At 48.9% G+C, this 18,419-nt stretch overlaps 1 protein-coding gene across 1 annotated transcript in view; it reads right to left on the bottom strand.

Moving 5' to 3' along the window:
* Positions 1-18,419, bottom strand: part of LOC138758466 (voltage-dependent P/Q-type calcium channel subunit alpha-1A-like) — a 371,903-nt gene that overhangs the window by 116,529 nt on the left and 236,955 nt on the right. Inside the window, exons 24-27 of the mRNA XM_069927418.1 lie at positions 16,403-16,499; positions 13,950-14,110; positions 10,860-11,000; positions 7,913-8,114 (exon numbers count right to left, since the gene is read on the bottom strand). Coding sequence (XP_069783519.1) covers positions 7,913-8,114; positions 10,860-11,000; positions 13,950-14,110; positions 16,403-16,499 — 601 coding nt within the window. The remainder of the gene's footprint in view (positions 1-7,912; positions 8,115-10,859; positions 11,001-13,949; positions 14,111-16,402; positions 16,500-18,419) is intronic.

Here is an 18,419-nt window from a genome sequence, read left to right on the forward strand (position 1 = left end):
AGGCCACCCTTTGGGGTTCTAACAGCTCCACGTGTTACCCTGTGCAGAAAGGACGCGCTTCCCGAGAAACTGGATTTCATTCAGCGGTGGGATTTTGACAATCGATAATTTGGGCCACTTGACTTCAAGAAAGTGCTGCAGTAGTTTTCTCCTTGGTAGAAGTGTTGGAAATCAAGCTTTAAACACCCCCCCCCCCCACCACCTTAAATGCATGTGACCTGGAATGTAGTGTGGATGGTGGAGGGTCATGTGACCTCTTTGTTTGCAACCTGGTCGGAATGTGTAGAGGATCATGTGACCTCTCTAACTGGAACCTGGTGGGAAGGTGGATTGTGGAGGGTCATGTGACCTCTCCAGTTGGAACCTGGTGGGAGTATGAATTGCAGAGGGTCATGTGACCTCTTTGTCTGGAACGTGGATAGTCATGTGACCTCTTCGCCTGTAACCTGGTGGAAAGGTGGATTGTGGAGGGTCATGTGACCTCTTTGCCTGGAACCTGATGAAAAGGTGGATTGTGCAGGGTCATGTGACCTCTTCAGCTGTAATCTGGTGGGAGCATGGATTGCGGGGGATCATGTGACCTATCTGGCTGGAACATAATCTGAAGTCACTTCACTTGCCACTAGATCTACCCACCTGTAAGGTTGATATGTGATTGACCCTTGCAGCTGGACATGTGACTGGTCCTCCAGGTACCAGTCAAGCATTAGATCTGCCCACAGGTGGGGCTGACACGCAATTGGTCCTTGCAGGTCACATGGATGGGCCCTGCATTGAAAAAGCAGCATGTGGAGCTTTTCCCTCTCTCTCCATTGCTGCTATGTGGAGACCATCACTGAACTTCATGCCACAATCAGCACCAGAGGGCTGACTGCTATGGGCCCATCCAAGATCCCGAGCCACAGGCAATGCTGGAGACCCGGTTTATATGATATACTTGTTAGTTGTAATTAATTTATATTGGTGTGCTGTGATTGCTAGAGATAGAGAGGGGTGCTGGATTCAGTGTGTTTAAACCTTGCATCCCCATTTGGGAGATGAGTATGCTCAGCAGTGACTTACTTACAACCTATGTGGAGTTATTTGTATATTATTCTGGATTGGCCTATGTGAGTGTGTGCCCTTTTGTGAATTCCCCATGCATAAATAAAGACCACTGTTTGTTAATAACACATGGCTAGCCTTGATTCTCTCTGAACCCGTTGAACCTGTTCTGAACAACACCTTGGAAGAAGATTCTGGCCATCTACCTTATCAGTGCCCCTCATAATTTTATAAACTATCAGATCTTCCCTCAGCCTTCGATACTGCACAGAAAACAACACAAGTGGCCCAACCCAAGGCTCGTACCCTTCCTAGTACATTGTTACTGCTGAATATGAATCTCACTTGCCCACAGCAATATGCTAACTAAGTGCGATTGACCAGAAGTATCTAGAACTTTCTTTTGGTCCCAAGAAATAGAATTATTAACTGTGAGGTGATACAAGGAAGTCTACAAACACTGTGAATACACCAATTTGCTGGAGAAATTTAGCGGGCCCTGCAGTAAGTAAGAGGGTTTATATTTTTGGCCTGAGCCCATCGTTAAGGCAAAGAGCGGGCAGGCGCCTGAATAAAATGTTGGGGGTGGTGGAGGGAAGAAGGAGGAGCCACAGCCAAGAGGCCATAGGTGTACATAGATAGGAAGGCAGGAGGTAAATGCTGAGAATTGATCAGGGGAGGGGGTTCGCTCTGTGAATGCAGAGATGGAGGAAGGAAGACAGAGGGAATGGGAAAGATAGAGAACAAGAAAAGGGAAGTGAGGAAAGGAGACGGGAAAAAGAGAGGTGGGAGGAGCTAATGGAAACCGGAGAAGTCAATGTTAATGGAATACGATGTGTCGCTCCTCCACTTTGCAGGTGGTCTCAGTCTGGCAGTGCTTGAGACCTTAGACAGACATGTTGGGATAGGAAAGGGGCAAGGAATCTTTCCCCCTTTGCTTCAACTCTCCTCCTTCTGACCCCCCAAATCCGCCTTTCCGCTCCTCCCCTATGGGGTCCATCTGTCCATCATCCTTCACCTCTCCTCATCCACCTGCCACCCACTGGACCCTCCCACTCCTCTTAAATACTGCCTGTCATTCCCCCCCTGCCCCTCATTGCCCACCTCTCAGACCTTAACCAAGGCTTTGACCCTAAGCGCTGGCTGTCCATTTCCCTCCATGGATGCAGCCTGTCCCACTGAGTTCCTTCAGTGGGTGGTTTGTTTATTGTCACCATGTGCACCTATTCGTAAAACATGTAACTTCAGGTAATGCACCATTTTACATGATGATAAGAGATAGAAGCAGAAGTTGGCCATCCGGCCCGTCGAGCCTGCTCCACCATTCAATGTGGTCATGGCTGACCTGATGATCAGCTCATCTCCACCTACCTGCTTCTTTCCTTAACCCCTGTGATAGAACAGATCTATCACCAATGTATATAGTGTATATAGTTACAGTATCTAGATTGTGCTTACAGCGATTGGCTGAGAGCTAAGCCACGCCTACTGTCTGGGCCTTAAAGGGTTGTCCCTAGCCAGGTCGGATCATTCCAGACTGGTCGGCCACCTGTGAAGAGCTCCTGTCTTTTGCTAATAAAAGCCTTGGTTTGGATCAACAAGTCTTTGGTTCTTTCGACAAGCTCTACAATTTTATTAGCAAAAAGAATTTTTTTTGAAAGGGATGGGGCATTTAACTCGGCCAGAAAAACTTGATATCGACCCACAGTCAGCTATAGCCTTCAAAGCCTTTAAGTTCTGGCTGCTGAACTTTGAAAACTTCCTGAGATTCATTGAGATGGAGGAGGATAACCAGCGTCTAACAACATTGCTGTCTATGGTGTCCTTGAGAGTCTACGAGAACATCCAGGATGAGACCACTTACACTGCAGCCATAAAGGTACTGAAAGAACTGTATGATCAACCGGTGAACAGAGTTCATGCCCGGCTCGTGCTTGCGTCGAGGAATCAACAGCCCGGCGAGTCCAGCTGGGCATATTTACAAGTATTAAAGGCGTTGGGCAAGGACTGTAACTGTGGACAAAACTGCTGCCGAGATCACAAACGATCTCGTCCGGGATGCCTATGTGGCCGGGCTCCGATCGAACGAAGTGAGGCTGCGCTTGCTCGAGCAAGGAGTAGAAAAACTAGAGGACGTGGCCCGGATTGGAATCACAATGGAGGATGCAGCCTTAAAGTCCACCGAGTTCTCTTGGGACTGGACCCCACGTTCTGATGTGAGTAGAGTGCCCTTCTACCCTACCACCCCCCGAGATACTGACGGCCTGTCGGCTGCTGCTACACTGCCCTGTGCGAACCTAAAATGTTATTTCTGCGGGAGGGACAAGCACAGCAGGTCCCAGTGCCCAGCAAGAAAAGCCAGGTGCCAGAAGTGCCTTAAAAAGGGCCATTTTGCTGCAGTCTGTAGGTCTAAAATGGCCGCCGGCAAACACAGTGCCTCGTGTGAAGCCCAACCGCCGCTATCCCATTCAAACTCTTCTTCCCCAGAGCTCTTGTCCAATGAGAGCGAGGGCTCCCCTGCACGGCAACGCCTGACATCACGGAGACGCCGAACCCAGAAGGGGCAGCCCACCCTCGCAACCATGGTGTTGGCCCGCCTCTCGCCCCCGTATGGAACACTCGACCCGGCCTCGGTCCCGACTGTGGCAACCGCTGCTGCTGCCGCCCCCACAGACACCCCCGAGGCCGACGTTACCACTGCTGCTGCCGCCGCCACAGCCACCCCCGGGGCCGACGCTACCGCTGCTGCTGACCGCCGGGGCCCGACCACCGCGACCAACGACCTACCCACCGCCAACCGCGAGCAACTACAAACCCCATTACTTACCTTTCATCCGCCGACACCGCCACAACAGCACTTCCGGGAGTTCCTCCAGCATTGACTACGTCTATTACGTCATCCCGTTGTGAAATGTCATTCCGTTATGTGACGTCATCCCGTTGCATGACGTCATCACGCAGAACTCCCCTGTCAACTGCTTCAATAACACTAAACCAGCAATGCTCTCATCCCCTCACCAGAGCAATGGAACTGATTAAAGTGCATGGACACTACACCAATTGCTTATTTGACTCTGGGTCAACTGACAGTTTTATCCAGCCAGATTTGGCCCTCCGTTGGGGACTTGACATTATCCCCACTACCCAGAGGATCTCATTAGCAACGAGGTCGCACTCGACCGGGATAAAGGGGTATTGCATCGCCACGCTGAAAGTACAGGGCGTAACGGTCACCCACTTCAAATTATTCGTCCTTCCCCAACTGTGCACCCCAGTGTTGCTGGGATTAGACTTTCAGTGTCAGTTCCGAACGATGTCTCTACACTTTGGGGACCCCACGCCCCCCCTCTCGGTCTGCCATCGCCCCACCCCCGAAGCACCCGAGCAACCCGCTCCCGTGCCCCGGGGCCAATCCTGAGGCCTTTCCACACTCCGGATTGCCCCGCCAGCACTCTTCGCAAACCTCACCACTGGCTGGAAGCCTGTGGCCACCAAAAGTCGGCAATATAGTTACGAAAACAGGCAATTCATTAGGAGTGAGGTACGTAGATTGCTGGATGAGGGCATCATCGAACCCAGTTCAAGTCCCTGGAGAGCCCAGGTGGTGGTTGTCAAGAACGGGGAAAAACTACGGATGGTGGTCGACTATAGCCAGACCATTAACCGTTTCACGCTCCTGGATGCCGTATATTCTCCACCATTGACCTACGTTCGGCCTACCACCAGCTCCCGATCCGCTGTGAGGACCGACCATTCATGGCCTTTGAAGCGAATGGGCAGCTATATCAATTTCTCAGGGTACCATTCGGGGTCACGAATGGTGTCGCGGTCTTCCAGCGGGAAATGGACCGGATGGTGGACCAGAACGGGCTAACCGCTACCTTCCCGTATCTGGACAATATCACCATCTGCGGCCACGACTCACAGGACCATGATGCCAACCTAGACAAATTTCTTCAAACTGTCCGCCGGCTGAACCTGACTTACAATTTGGACAAGTGTGTCTTCCGGACCACACGACTCGCTATTCTAGGTTGCGTGGTGGAGAACGGGATAGTCATGCCAGATCCTGACCGCATGTGTCCCCTAATGGACTTAACCCTCCCAATCCCAGAAAGCGCTCAAATGCTGCCTGGGCCTTTTCTCGTATTACGCCCAATGGGTTCCACACTACGCCGACAAGGCGCGTCCTCTTATCAAGACCACCTCCTTTCCCCTCTCGACCGAAGCCAGAGCGGCTTTCGATCGAATCAAATTCGACATCGCCGCTGCGACGCTGCACGCGATCGATGAGTCTGTCCCGTTTCAAGTCGAGAGCGATGCATCCGAGTTCGCCCTGGCAGCCACCTTGAACCAGGCCGGTTGGCCTGTAGCCTTCTTCTCCAGAACCCTCCAGGGTCCAGAGAGTAGACACTCCTCGATCGAGAAGCAGGCCCAGGCCATAGTTGAAGCGGTGCGTCATTGGAGACATTACCTCGCTGGGAGGCGCTTTACACTGTTGACTGATCAACGCGCGGTCTCCTTCATGTTCTGCAACACCCAGCGAGGTAAGATAAAAAATGACAAAATCGCCAGATGGAGAATCGAACTCTCCACCTTTAACTCGGCCTGGTAAGCTCAACGACCCGCCTGACGCGCTCTCCAGGGGGACGTGCGCCAGCATACAGATGGACAGACTACAGAAACTCCATGAGGCGCTCTGTCATCCAGGGGTCACTAGGTTTGCCTACTTTGTGAAGGCGCGCAACCTACCCTACACAGTCGAAGAGATCCGCTCCATGACCCGAGCCTGTTTGGTGTGCGCTGAATGCAAGCCCCACTTCTTCTGTCCGGATAACTCCCACGTTATCAAGGCCACCCGCCCCTTTGAGCGTCTTAACGTAGATTTTAAGGGGCCCCTACCGTCGACCAACCGTAATAACTACATCCTCATGGCCATCGACGAGTACTCCCGCTTCCTGTTCGTTGTGCCCTGCCCAGACACCACTGCCACCTCAGTGATACAGGCACTTCACAGTATTTTCGCCATTTTCGGGTACCCCAATTCCATCCACAGTGATAGGGGATCCTCATTCATGAGCGCAGAGCTGCAACAGTACCTTCTGGAGTGTGGTATCGCTTCAAGCAGGACCACGAGCTATAACCCACGCGCTAACGGCAGGTCGAGAAGGAGAATGCCACCATATGGAGAGCGGTTACACTGGCTCTCCGGTCTAAAGGTCTCCCCACCTCTCACTGGCAGGAGGTTCTCACTAGTGCATTACACTCCATCCGCTCCCTCCTATGTACCGCAACAAATGCCACCCCCCATGAAAGGATGTTCCTTTTCCCGAGGAAATCCGAATCAGGAACCACTGTACCGGCATGGCTCACCGTCCCTGGCCCCGTCCTTTTGCAACGCCACGTCCGGCACTCAAAGAACGACCCCTTGGTCGACTGAGTGACTCTACTCCACACGAACCCACATTACACCTACGTTGAGTTCCCAGACGGGCGGGACCTAGCTCAGGACGCGGTAGACCCAGCAAACCCCCCAACCCAACCTTCCCCAACTCTTTCTTCCCCAGTCCCCATGCCTCAACAGAAGGACCAACAGCACCCCAACGACTCGGGCCATCCTGCCGTCAACACGACTGGGGAATTGAGTGAAGGAGCGGTCGCACCCGATGAGCCCGCTGGCGACACCACTCCAGCGACCCCAATCCCGGCACCACGGCGGTCACGCCGGATGGTCAGACCCCCTGACCGCTACAGTCTTTAACCTACCCCTTCCTTTCATTCTCTCCCTCGTTTTTTTGTTTTTTTTTCCAGGGTCAGTTCTCCAAGAAGGGGTGAATGTGATAGTACAGATCTATCACCAATGTACATAGTGTATATAGTTACTGTATCTAGACTGTGCTTACAGCGATTACCTGAGAGCTAAGCCACGCCTACTGTCTGGGCCTTAAAGGGTTGTGTCCCTAGCCAGGTCGGATCATTCCGGATTGGTCGGCCACCTGTGAAGAGCTCCTGTCTTTTGCTAATAAAAGCCTTGATTTGGATCAACAAGTCTTTGGTTCTTTCGACGAGCTCTACAACCCCCTACTATATCCAAACTTAAATATATTTACTGAGGTCGCCTTCCTGCTTCAATGACCAGCAAATTCCACAGATTCATCACCCTCCGGGAAAAGCTGTTCCTCTTATCTCCGTCCCTGAATCTTGAGCCTCTGTCCCCCAGTTCTGGTCTCCCCCACCAATGGAAGCAACTTTCCTACCTCTATCTTATCTATGTCTTTCATAATTTTATATGTTTCTGTAGTCGCTTTCAGGTGGCCAGAATACCCCAATGTAAAGCTACACATTCTATCCCATTGCTGTCGGAAGGCCACCTGAAAGCGCAAAACCTGGTCCCTTGGAATACTCACCCAACTCTCCTCGGGGAGGTTTAATCTCCGCATCCGAGCAGTCAACCGAGGCACTTGAAAGCAGTAGTGGCTGCTAAGGGGCGGGATGATGTCTATCAGCCAGCGACCCAAATCCCTGCACCTGACAGCCTCCCTTCCCGCGCCAGACATCCCTCCCCACTGACTGACAGCGGGCGGGACAACGGCCACAGTCGACAGGAGCCGGTGTTTGCTCCGAAGCGTTTCTCCTGCAGCCGGCCCTTTCAGGTGCCAGAACAGCACTGCCACCTGAACATTTATTTGAACATACCTGCAGGCACATTCTTGGAGCGATCCCCTCTTATTTTACTGAATTCCAGTGAGAACAGTCCCAGGTGACTCAATCTCTCCTCATAGGCCAATCGCCTAGTGGACAACACCCTTGACATTAACGCAATTAATTTCTAACCACAGGGCTTGCAAACTCTGACAGTGGGGCACACCTCATTTTTCTCCAGGCTGCAGTCCTCCATCATTTTGTCCCCTTGTTCTTGAAATGTGATGATGATCAAGGCCACAAAGATATTCACAAAGAAGAAAGGGAAGACCACAAAATAGACGACATAAAAAATGGACATCTCCATCCTGTAGCCAGGGCTGGGTCCCTGGTTCTCGTAGGTTGCATCCACCGAATGTTTCAGCACACTGCAGAGAAAAAGAAGATGGGTAAGGATGCAAGAAAATACCACAGCGAGGAGGTCACTCTCCCCCTGAAGTCTGTCCCACCATTCAATACAATCGCGGCTGATCTGCACCCCCCCGCCCCCACCTCATCTCTTTCTCGCACCGTGTAGATTCACGGAGTTATACAGCAAGGAAACAGGCCCAATTCATTCATGCCGGCCCAGATGCCTATCAGAGCTAGATCCACTTGCCTGCTATTTGGCGCACATCCCTCGAGCAATGGCTCTCGACCTTTTTCAGTCTAAGGTCCACCTGGCTTCCGGCCTAACATGCCATGGCCCACTAGTGGCAATGAGTGACCAATATTTTCAAGTCTAAGACAGCTCAACTTTATCTAATTGAATGTATTTTATTTAACATTTTTAAAGACTCACATAGAAACACACTGTGGCCTAACTGTGGGCTGTGTCTAAACATTTTCTACCAGCACCCTCCCCCCTCCCCGTTCCTGTCCAAATGTCTTTAAATGTTAAAATACAGTGAATGTAAAGACAGAAATGAGCCAAATGATAGCATCTCTCTGTAAACCTGAGATGCCTGACTTCGATCCTTGGCAGACTTTTTGTTCAAAAGGATTTGCAATGAGTGACATGGTTTCAGCTTTCTCAAGAGATGTCCTTGCATTTAGGAGGAATGAGGAAACATGGGGGCAGCAGAGAAGACTTTTAAGCTCCTCACGTTGGTTCCGCTATCACTGGACAACGAAGATTTTGCTTCCTGAACACTTTTGAGTGTATTTTATGGATTATGGGCTGCTGATCATGAAAATCACCTTAAAATTTTCATATTACTTACTATTTTTTTAGATATAATCTATTTTGGAGATTTCCTGTCATTTTAAATCTACTTAGTACATTGCCCACAAAGCAAGCTGATTTGGTCAGTCCAAGCCTGCCTGGGTGTGCCCTTAGTGCGGGTGCTATGCAAATGTTGTCTTAGGCCTGGGCTCAGGATAGATGCAGACAGGCTATAAAAGCAGCTCACATATACGGATGCTGTGCATTACATTGGCATAGACTGAATGCATGTGATGCACATGTTCTTCAGGCAATAGCCTAGTGAGTGTACTTAACAGTAGCATTTATTGTCTCCAGGAAGATTCAATGCAGCAGAAATGTCTCATCAATGGCTCCGAAACATTCTGTTACATTTGTGGTGAGGATACGCTTAAGGCTCAAAGACGCAGCATGACTGCACTTACGAAGAAAGCCTATGAATTCTACTTCGGTTGTAAATTGGTGACCAAGATGAACCTTGGGGTCCTCACATTTGCTGTGTAACATGTGCAGTCAACCTGAGAGCTTGGTTCAGAGTTAAATTGAACCTGCTAAATTCAATAAAAGCTTATTTAATGATTCTCCAACTTCCTACGCAATGTAGCAAATCTGAAGAGAAATTTGTGATCAGGGATCAGGGACCCCACCCTTGGTGTTTATCTTTGTCTATCATAATCGCCAATTGTACTTCAGGAACAAACTTTTAGAATGAACCAATGTTGCCCAGTGTATGGGCATGGTGATGGTGTCTTTTCAAAGTTGAATTGCCATGGGTGTAAGTGGGTGGGAGAAAAAACTGAGAGCAGTTGTTGGGACACACGAGAGGGAACAGGATCTGGTCTCCCAGCTGGAGGAAGAATGTTGGAAAGGGAGCAGAAGGGATTCACCACAACATTACTGTCATTGAGGGCTTGAGGAGAGGCTGGATTGGTTGGGTTTTATTTCCCTGGAGTGTAGGAAACTGAGGGATGATTTTATAAAATGAATGCTCACAGTCTGTTTCCCAGTGTAGATGATTCTAGAACTTATTCTTTCCACTCACATTCCACTTTAAGTAATCCCTTTGCCGTCCGGTGCTCTGTGATTAGTAAGGGATTGCTTAAGCTGGGATGTGGGTGGGAAGGGAAGGTTGAGAATCTCTGCTCGAGACCCAATTGTTACTGAAATATTTTGCTTGAGAAAAATTGTCATTGGCCCATTTCCTTTGGAGTTCTGAATCCGTGCACATAACGAGTTCATTAGGGACGATTAAAACGGTGGTTTTCAAACTTTTTCTTCCCACTCACATCCCACCTTAAGCAACCAACCACAGAGCATCGGTGGCAGAGGGATGACAAAGTGGGATGTGAGTGGAAAGAAAAAGGTTGAGAATCACTGGTCTAGATCTATATTCGAGAAAGGGAAAGGTTTAAGAGGCACTTGAGGCGCATCTTTTCCACGGGGAGGGTGAGCCACACATGGAACGAGCTGCCAGCAAAAACCAGAGAAGACACAAACATTGGCGATTGGGTAGATCACGAAGGAGCTCTGTGGCTGAAAAACCCATGGATGCAGCGGGCTGTGTAGATAGAAACAGGCCCTTCAGCCCTTTGAATCTGTGCTAACCATTCACTGGCTCTCATCCCAGTCTTCAGTCTTCCCACTCACCTACACCCTGGGAGTAACCTGCAGCAGCCAGTTCACCCTCCAACCTGCAGGCCTTCGGAACGGGGGAGGGGGGGTCGGAGAGCAGAGTAGCCCCCCCCCCCCCCCCCCCACCGCGACCACAGGGAGAACATGCAACCTACACACGGGTCGGGATCGAACCTGCGCCACAGAGGATCCTCTCACCCAGCAGGCGATGGGTGCCCCCGACCAAAGGTCACATGGTGCTAAATGGAAGATGACAGGGCGAATGAGGATGCTTTTGCAGATCGGCAGAGATACCTACTCTGGCCAGCCCTCTCCCGTGGATACAGTGAACAGTGTGAGCAAAGCCCAAAGCACATTATCATAGTGAAACTCGTAACGTTTCCACTCTCTTTTCTGTGCCTTAATGTCACTCTCCCTCATGTAAACCAAGTACTGCCCTCTGTAACAGACAAGAGAGAAATAAAAGCATGCTAAATGGTTAAATGGAGGATTAAATCAGCATTTTAAAAAAACATTCAAAGCATTTCACATACAATACATTTGTATTGACTATTGCTATTTCAGATAAATGCAGTCATTAATGTTGTAACTGCACACACGGGGAGATCGATTCATGCAGAGTTGAGTGACAGCATCTCAACGATTAATTTTTAACCTGCAGGCATACAGCACGGTAACAGGGCCATCCAAATACCACCATCAACCTACAACATCCGTACGTTTTTTGGAAGGAAACCGGAGCACCCGGAGGAGACCCACTCAGGTCGTGGGGAGAATGCGCAATCTCCTTACAGACAGCGCCTGGATTTGAACCGGGGGCTTGCTGGCACTGTAATAGCATTGTGCTGTTGGTGCTGCTCAGTGAAAGAAGGTGTGAGGCGCTCCTTCTGTCCAATAGCCTGCAGGTCGCCCTTGGGCAAGGTCCTGTTTAGCCTCCCAATCAGGGTCACGCGAAGCCGTGGATTGCAGATGGTGGGTGGCTTTTACAAATAGATTCTACAAATTTGAATTGACGGTTATAAGAATGCTGGGGGGATGAATCTGTGGATCAATGGCCAGGTTTACCCGTCTAGTACGGACAATCCAACTGAAGAAGGCCACGGGAAACCACTGCAGCATTTTCCTTTTGTACAATCATGAACTCAACATCGACGACGGTCTCAGCTCAAAGATGGAGCCTTCATCGAAGGAGAACGGGGAGGCCACAACTACAATTCGGAGGGTCGGAGATTGTGATGCTTGCCCACGGAGAACAGCAAGGCCCCTGAATGAATGAACTGCTATGCTAACCAGGCCATGCTAATCTGCCCTCTCTGGAATTGCCCCTCCAGATATGTCAACAGAGGAACAAGGCAAAGGACAGCAGGTGTCCACTAGGTGGCGCATGCACAGGAGCCTCTTTATGAGGGCATCGGTGCCCAGCATACCCATGGGGAGCTTTTGTGGGTGCCACTTACAGACACTGTCAGTGGGGTCTTGCACGGGCCACCCAGACCCCAAATGAGTTGGCCAGCGAAGAGGTGACACATGCTCTGCTGTTGTACACAAGACTGGTGATCTTCGCTGAAAATTAGACCATGGAACACCATTCAGTGGGCCAACTGTCTCAAGACATGGTGGGCGTGGTTTAGGATCTCACCGCGGCTGACTTGTGACCTTTGGTTAGGGCGACCCAGGCTTAAATCCAGCACTGTCTGCAAGGAGTTTGTATGTTCTCCCTGTGACCTGCATGGGTTTCTCCAGGTGCTCCGGCTTCCTCCCACACTCTAAAGATGTGCAGAGTTAGTAGGTTAATTGGTCACAGAGATCTATTTGTGTGGCACGGGCTCATAGGCCAGAAGTGTCCGTGGCTGGGCTGTACATCTAAATTAAAATAACCTTGGTGGGTGGATGCAATATAAAGCAGCCTACTCCTGTCGTCACCACCCAGGAAATGATCAGATAATTACAGTGGTCCACCTTATCCGCAGTTTTGCTTTCCATGGTTTTGGTCAACTGATCCAATTGCACTGCTCTCTCCCCACAGCCCTGTAACAGTTTCAAATAATCCCACTGCACCGCTCTCTCCCCACATCCCCGCATCAATCCCCACACTGATCCCACTGCCCTGCTCTCTTCCCATAACCCTGTAACAGTTCCAACTAATCCCACTGTCCCGCTCTCTCCCTACAGTCCCATATCAGTCTCCTCTCTGATCTCACTGCCACCTGCTCTCCCCACAGCTGTGTGTCAGCCCCCACACTGCCCCACTCTATCCCCGTAGCCCCCTGTCGGTCCCCACACTAATCCCACTGCCCCGCTCTCTCCCCACACCCCCATGCCAATCCCCACACTGATCCCACTGTCCCGCTCTCTCCCTACAGCCCCATATCAGTCTCCTCTCTGATCTCACTGCCACCTGCTCTCCCCACAGCTGTGTGTCAGCCCCCACACTGCCCCACTCTATCCCCACAGCCCCCTGTCGGTCCCCACACTGATTCCATTGCCCTGTTTTTGGCAGGGAGATTGGATTGTTGATGTACACAGTAAAGTCTTAATTCTTCCAGAAGTATTTCACAGGATTGCCGGATCTATGCACATGCTCCCCAAGACTAATCACAGAAAACTGGACCATTTAACAATCAGGACCCTCTCAATTCAGGCCTGTTCTCTTCCTCTTGTTGTGTAAGTGGTGAGTCCTCGCTTGGAGTATTGTGAACCCGTCTGGGATCCTCATCCCAGAAAGAATGTGGTGACGCTAGAGAGGACATTCACTAGGATGATTCTAGGAACGAGAGGGTTATCACATGAGGATTGTTGATGGCTCTTGGCCTGTATCTGTTGGAATTTAGGAGAATGGTGGGGGGGGGGGGGGGGGAAATCTCATTGAAACATTTTGAAAAGCACGGACAGAGTAGATGTGTAAAGGTTGTTTCCCTTGGTAGAAAACAAGAGGGTGCAACTTCAGGATTGAAGGTCGTCTGCTTAGTACAGAGGAATTTCTTTAGCCAGAGGATGGTAAATTGGTAGAATTTGTTGATATTGGCAGATGCTGAGGCCAGGTCATTGGGTGTATTTAAGACAGGTTCTTGATTAACCGGGGCATCAAAGTTTATGGGGAGAAGGCCGGGCAGTGAGGCTGAGCGGGTTTACGATTGAATGGCAGAGCAGACTCGATAGGCTGAATGGCCTATTTCTTCTCCTATGTAACACCCCCTACTTGAAAAGGACATATCTGCCGCTCCCAGTGGGCAGAGATCAGTGTCAGTCGTACTCCCTCTTTGAAAATACTTGCGACTGACAAATGTCATCACTGTGCAGCTCGCCAGATGTGTGGCGCCTCGGCAGCCCCTGTGAGCACCTGCTTTACGGGAAAGAACACGTATGCGCTAAACATGAAACCAAGTACCTGCAGTCCCGCTCAAACTCTTTGGATTCGTCAGTGCAGTAGAAAAACCTGCCTTTAAAAAGCTGCACTGCCACCACAGCGAAGATGAACATGAAAAGCATGTAAACAATCAGGATGTTGAGGACATTCTTCAGTGAGTTCACAACACAATCAAAGACTGCCTGGAAGGAGAGGGCAAGAAAATCAGGCAGAGCGGAAAAAAACCCCCAAGGAAATACTTGTCAAAATCTCCCTCAGTGCAGTCTAGTTTTTGAGACAGGATACTGTGGAGAAAGTACGTTCACGGACTTTGCTCCGCATAACTAGAAAGGTACAATATACTGCTGTAATAGTCAAGTTCTGGGGACCCATTTTTGGGTGGGGGGGGTCAGATTTTGGGGTCGACCTTTTACGCGGGTCCTACAATTGACCGCGGTAAGTTCCCGCGCCGGGAGCTTGAATGGCTGGGACTGGGTGGCAAGTCCGTGTTCGGGGCACCGGGATCTCGGATGGGCGGGCATTCGGAGCACCGGGATCTTTGGTGGGCGGGCAGCTGAGACGAGGATGCACAGTCAGGTGCTCGAATAGGCGGGCGCCTTGGGCCAGAAATAAAGGGGGGGGGGGGGAAACTTTTACATATGATATCTGAGCCAAAACGTTGGGGGAGGGGGGGGTTGGCTTTTACAGGGGATTTATTATTACACAAATATATACAGTAAGTGGGACACACCAAAGCTGTGGTCAGTGATCCAACACACTTCAAGTTTCTCCACTCTGGTCAAGGGGATGCATGGGTACCGAGGTGGAGCAACAGTGTTTACAAACTAGACCCACGGCACAATATAGCCACCCACAACTGCGGGACGCAGGGTGCTGGAGACCAGCTCGTGAGAACCAGGTATCGGGACCGGGTTTCAAGGGTGCCAACAGCAAGAAGGGCCTCGGGTGTGGAAGTACAGAACTGGTAGCATGGGTTCTCTGCTGCAATGAAGGGCGTACGGCTGCGGAGTTAACGGGAGTGAAAGGGGTGGGGGGGAAAATCCACGAACTCTTGGTGTTTCTGAAGGGACCCTCTTTTGCTTCTCTTTTACCCTGGTGGGGTCGCCAGGTTAATGGCCCCTGTTTGTGTGGCTTTACAAAAGTTAACACATTTTGTGCATTTTGCCTTTGACAATGAAGGAATCTTGTTCCATGAGCTCTTTTAGTTCTTAACTGGCTCAGAAAGTTATCAAGTGTTAAAAAAAGATTGGTTTAATTGTATATTAATTTCAATCCCCTCACACAAACATTTCATCATTGTGGAGATATGTAATTACACCACTAGATCACTAGAGGTCATCCCGGTGACCTTGTATATAAAGCAGCCCAGAGCTACAGTCTAACCTTCCAGGTTCGTCTTGCAGAGAGACAAGACCTCTTAGTGTACATATTAGTGTATTAAAGCTGCGCTCATGAATGCAGCAATCATATTACCACTTTAACTTACTTTTGTAAAAAGTTTACTTCTGATAGTTCAACATCTTATTTAAGCACATTCCATTTTTGCACTCTGAAATGTTTCCAAACTTAAATAAAATGACTTTCTTCACTTCAGGCTTGGCCCTGTGTATGTTTTAGGTTGATTGATTGCCTTGGAAGGTGAATGACTTAGAAGGAAACCCATTGAAGTCAACTTGGGCAGCAGCAGGAGGGTGGTAGGGAAATGCACCACACCCTGACCACGCTCCCATTTTGTGGCTCATAAGGTTCCTGTGTAACCGCACCTTAAGCAGGTTTGCAGTTTCCCACCAGCTTCTGATAGCAGACGTTTTTGTAACTTCAGCTGAGGTTCCACCCAAAACGTCGAGAAGCTAGCAAAGCTTCTTAAGGGACTGCATCCCGGCTCTTGGCTCATTCTGCTTATCCCTCAGGCCCGAAACTCCTATAGAATTCTTCCAGCATTTTGGTGTGTTTTTACAGCAACTGCAGCGTCTGCAGACTTTCATGCTTCTCTTCATTCGCTCTCTTGCTTGGAAGGTGCCTGCGATGCAAGAAGGAGATTTGGCGAGATGTCCTGCTGCAACTGAACCGGTACGGGTGAGGCCCCACCTGGAGAACTGCGTGCAGCTCTGCTCTCATACCTGAGAGAGACTGGCTCCGGTGGCGGTCCAGAGGAGGTTCTATTCCTCGGAGGTGATCGGCGATGGCCAGCATTTTTTTTTTGGTGAGAATTAAACATTATTTTAATGCCTAAAAAGCCTTTCCTCGTTGTTTAAACACTGTTATGAATTATTTGCTGTTGCTACTGGGCTGTTTTACAAAATGACCAGTTCTCCAAAAAAATCATTTATCTGACATAGGCCTGGTGCCATCCAATCCAGATAATTGGAGTCCATTTCATTGGTGGTGCGATGAATGACTTCAATCACACCGCCCCCCCCCCCCCCCCCCACCCCCACTACATGCAGAGGAAGGCCAAGATACATCCTCATTACCTTGAGCTTAGGCAGCCTTTTGATGGTCTTCAGGGGCCGCAGCACTCGGAGAACCCTCAGAGATTTGATGGTGTTCAGGTCTTTCCCTTTGCTCCCACTGATAAGAAAATAAGCGAAGATAAGCATGTCATCAAATAATACCAACAGCAGCCCAGCCTTCCAGCTCGTTGCAAGAATTCTCCTGCTTTTATACAACCTGTTAACTTCAAAAATGCCACACTGAAGTAAAATCCCACTTACTCAGAGTCAAGGCATTCAGATTTTTTTTTATAGCTCGTTCACCTAAATTTGGTAATATTATTTTTCCCATGGCAACTCAAATATTTATTCTTTCTTTTATACATTTTCAAATCAAAGACAGAGGCATTTGGAAGGCATTAAAATGCAGCCTCCTCATACAACATAATCTATCTGGGACACCGTGCATCAGCTTCTCCAATGTCAGGCCTTCCCTTTGATGCTACTTGATGAATTTCCCAATCCTTTTAGAAAGAATGCTGTTTGTCTTTTAAGAAACAGATTTTAAAAGACGGTAAGGATCACTGGCTTTATATAAAAAAAGACACAGGTATATAAATTCATCTTCAGTCCTAAATGTGCAAGATAATGGCAGCAGCATTGTGTATCTGCGTAGGGAATTCACGCATATTTCAGTCAAGGTGCATTGCCAATACAGTAAAATCCCTGGTGCCCAGCACCTATGGGGATTGGCAGATGCCGGCTAAGTGGAATTCTCAGTTGCCTGAGACTGAGGGCTGCATGAATTTAGAACTAACGCCGAGGTGCTCCAATCCCGCATTTTTTATTCATTCTGCCGGTTGCTTAAGATTGTTTGAATTCTGGATTAACAGGGATTTTACTGTAGTTTATTTCAAATTGGAGGAACAGCACCTTATATTCCATCTAGGCACCCAGCAACCGGATGGCATTAATATTTACTTCTCTGGTTTCCTTAAGCCCCCCCCCCCCGCCTCTAATTTTTTTCCTTCCGTCTCCTTTCACCAGTTCGGTCTCTCTCTCATCCCTTTTCTCTCCATCTCCTTTACCCCAGATCTGTATTCACAGAGCCATACTTCTCCCCACCCCCCCAATTCTCACCTTTCCTCCCCTCCATATCCAATTAACACCTTTTGTCTGTTGCTCTGTACTCCTCCCCCGCCCTTTCTTTTAATTCAGGTGACTGCCTGCCTTTTACTCGAAGAAGGGCTCAGGCCCAAAACGTCGCTTATATATCTTTACCTCCTATGGACAACTGAGTTCCTCCAGCATTTCTGGGTTTTTATGACAATCACACAGCATTTGGAGACTTTTGTGTTTCACAGTTTATTTCATTCCATGCAGTTCCTGATGACATATATCAGGACATTTTTTGCCCACGAATGGATGTATTTTCACAGGGCAATCTCATTTTCCCACTGATTTATTCTGAAACTTAATCCAAGTCAGAAAGAGAGTGTAGAAGAGATTCATCACAATTTCTTTTATACCATATTACTGGATTTTTCAGTTGTACATCCACCAGATTTAGTTGACAATAATTTTCAATTGAATCCCTCTCAGAAAGGGTTAATTGGAATGATCTATGATAGATTATTAAAAATACACCCAGTATTTCATTATAAGATTAAAAAGCCTTGGGAACTGGAACTTGCAAGACCTTTATCTGAGGATCTATGGCACAACATTTTTAAACTGGTAAATACCTCTTCAATATGTGCCCAACATTCATTAATCCAATTCAAAGTGGTGCATCGTGTTCACGTATCCAAAGATAAATTGGCTAGTATTTTTTTCTAATATTAACCCTATTTATGACAGATGCAAATCTTAAACCGCTACATTGACACATATGTTTTGGTCTTGTTCATCCTTAGAAAACTATTGGGAAGACATTTCAACTATACTCCTGGTAGAGTTACAACCCAATCCAAAAAAACTGCTCTTTTCGGGGTTATTGACCCGGACAAGGGAGTTTTTCTGTACCTATTCAACAGGTTGTGACCTTCTCTATATTGTT

The sequence above is a fragment of the Narcine bancroftii genome, chromosome 3 (assembly GCF_036971445.1).
Source record: "Narcine bancroftii isolate sNarBan1 chromosome 3, sNarBan1.hap1, whole genome shotgun sequence".
Classification (NCBI taxonomy): domain Eukaryota; kingdom Metazoa; phylum Chordata; class Chondrichthyes; order Torpediniformes; family Narcinidae; genus Narcine; species Narcine bancroftii.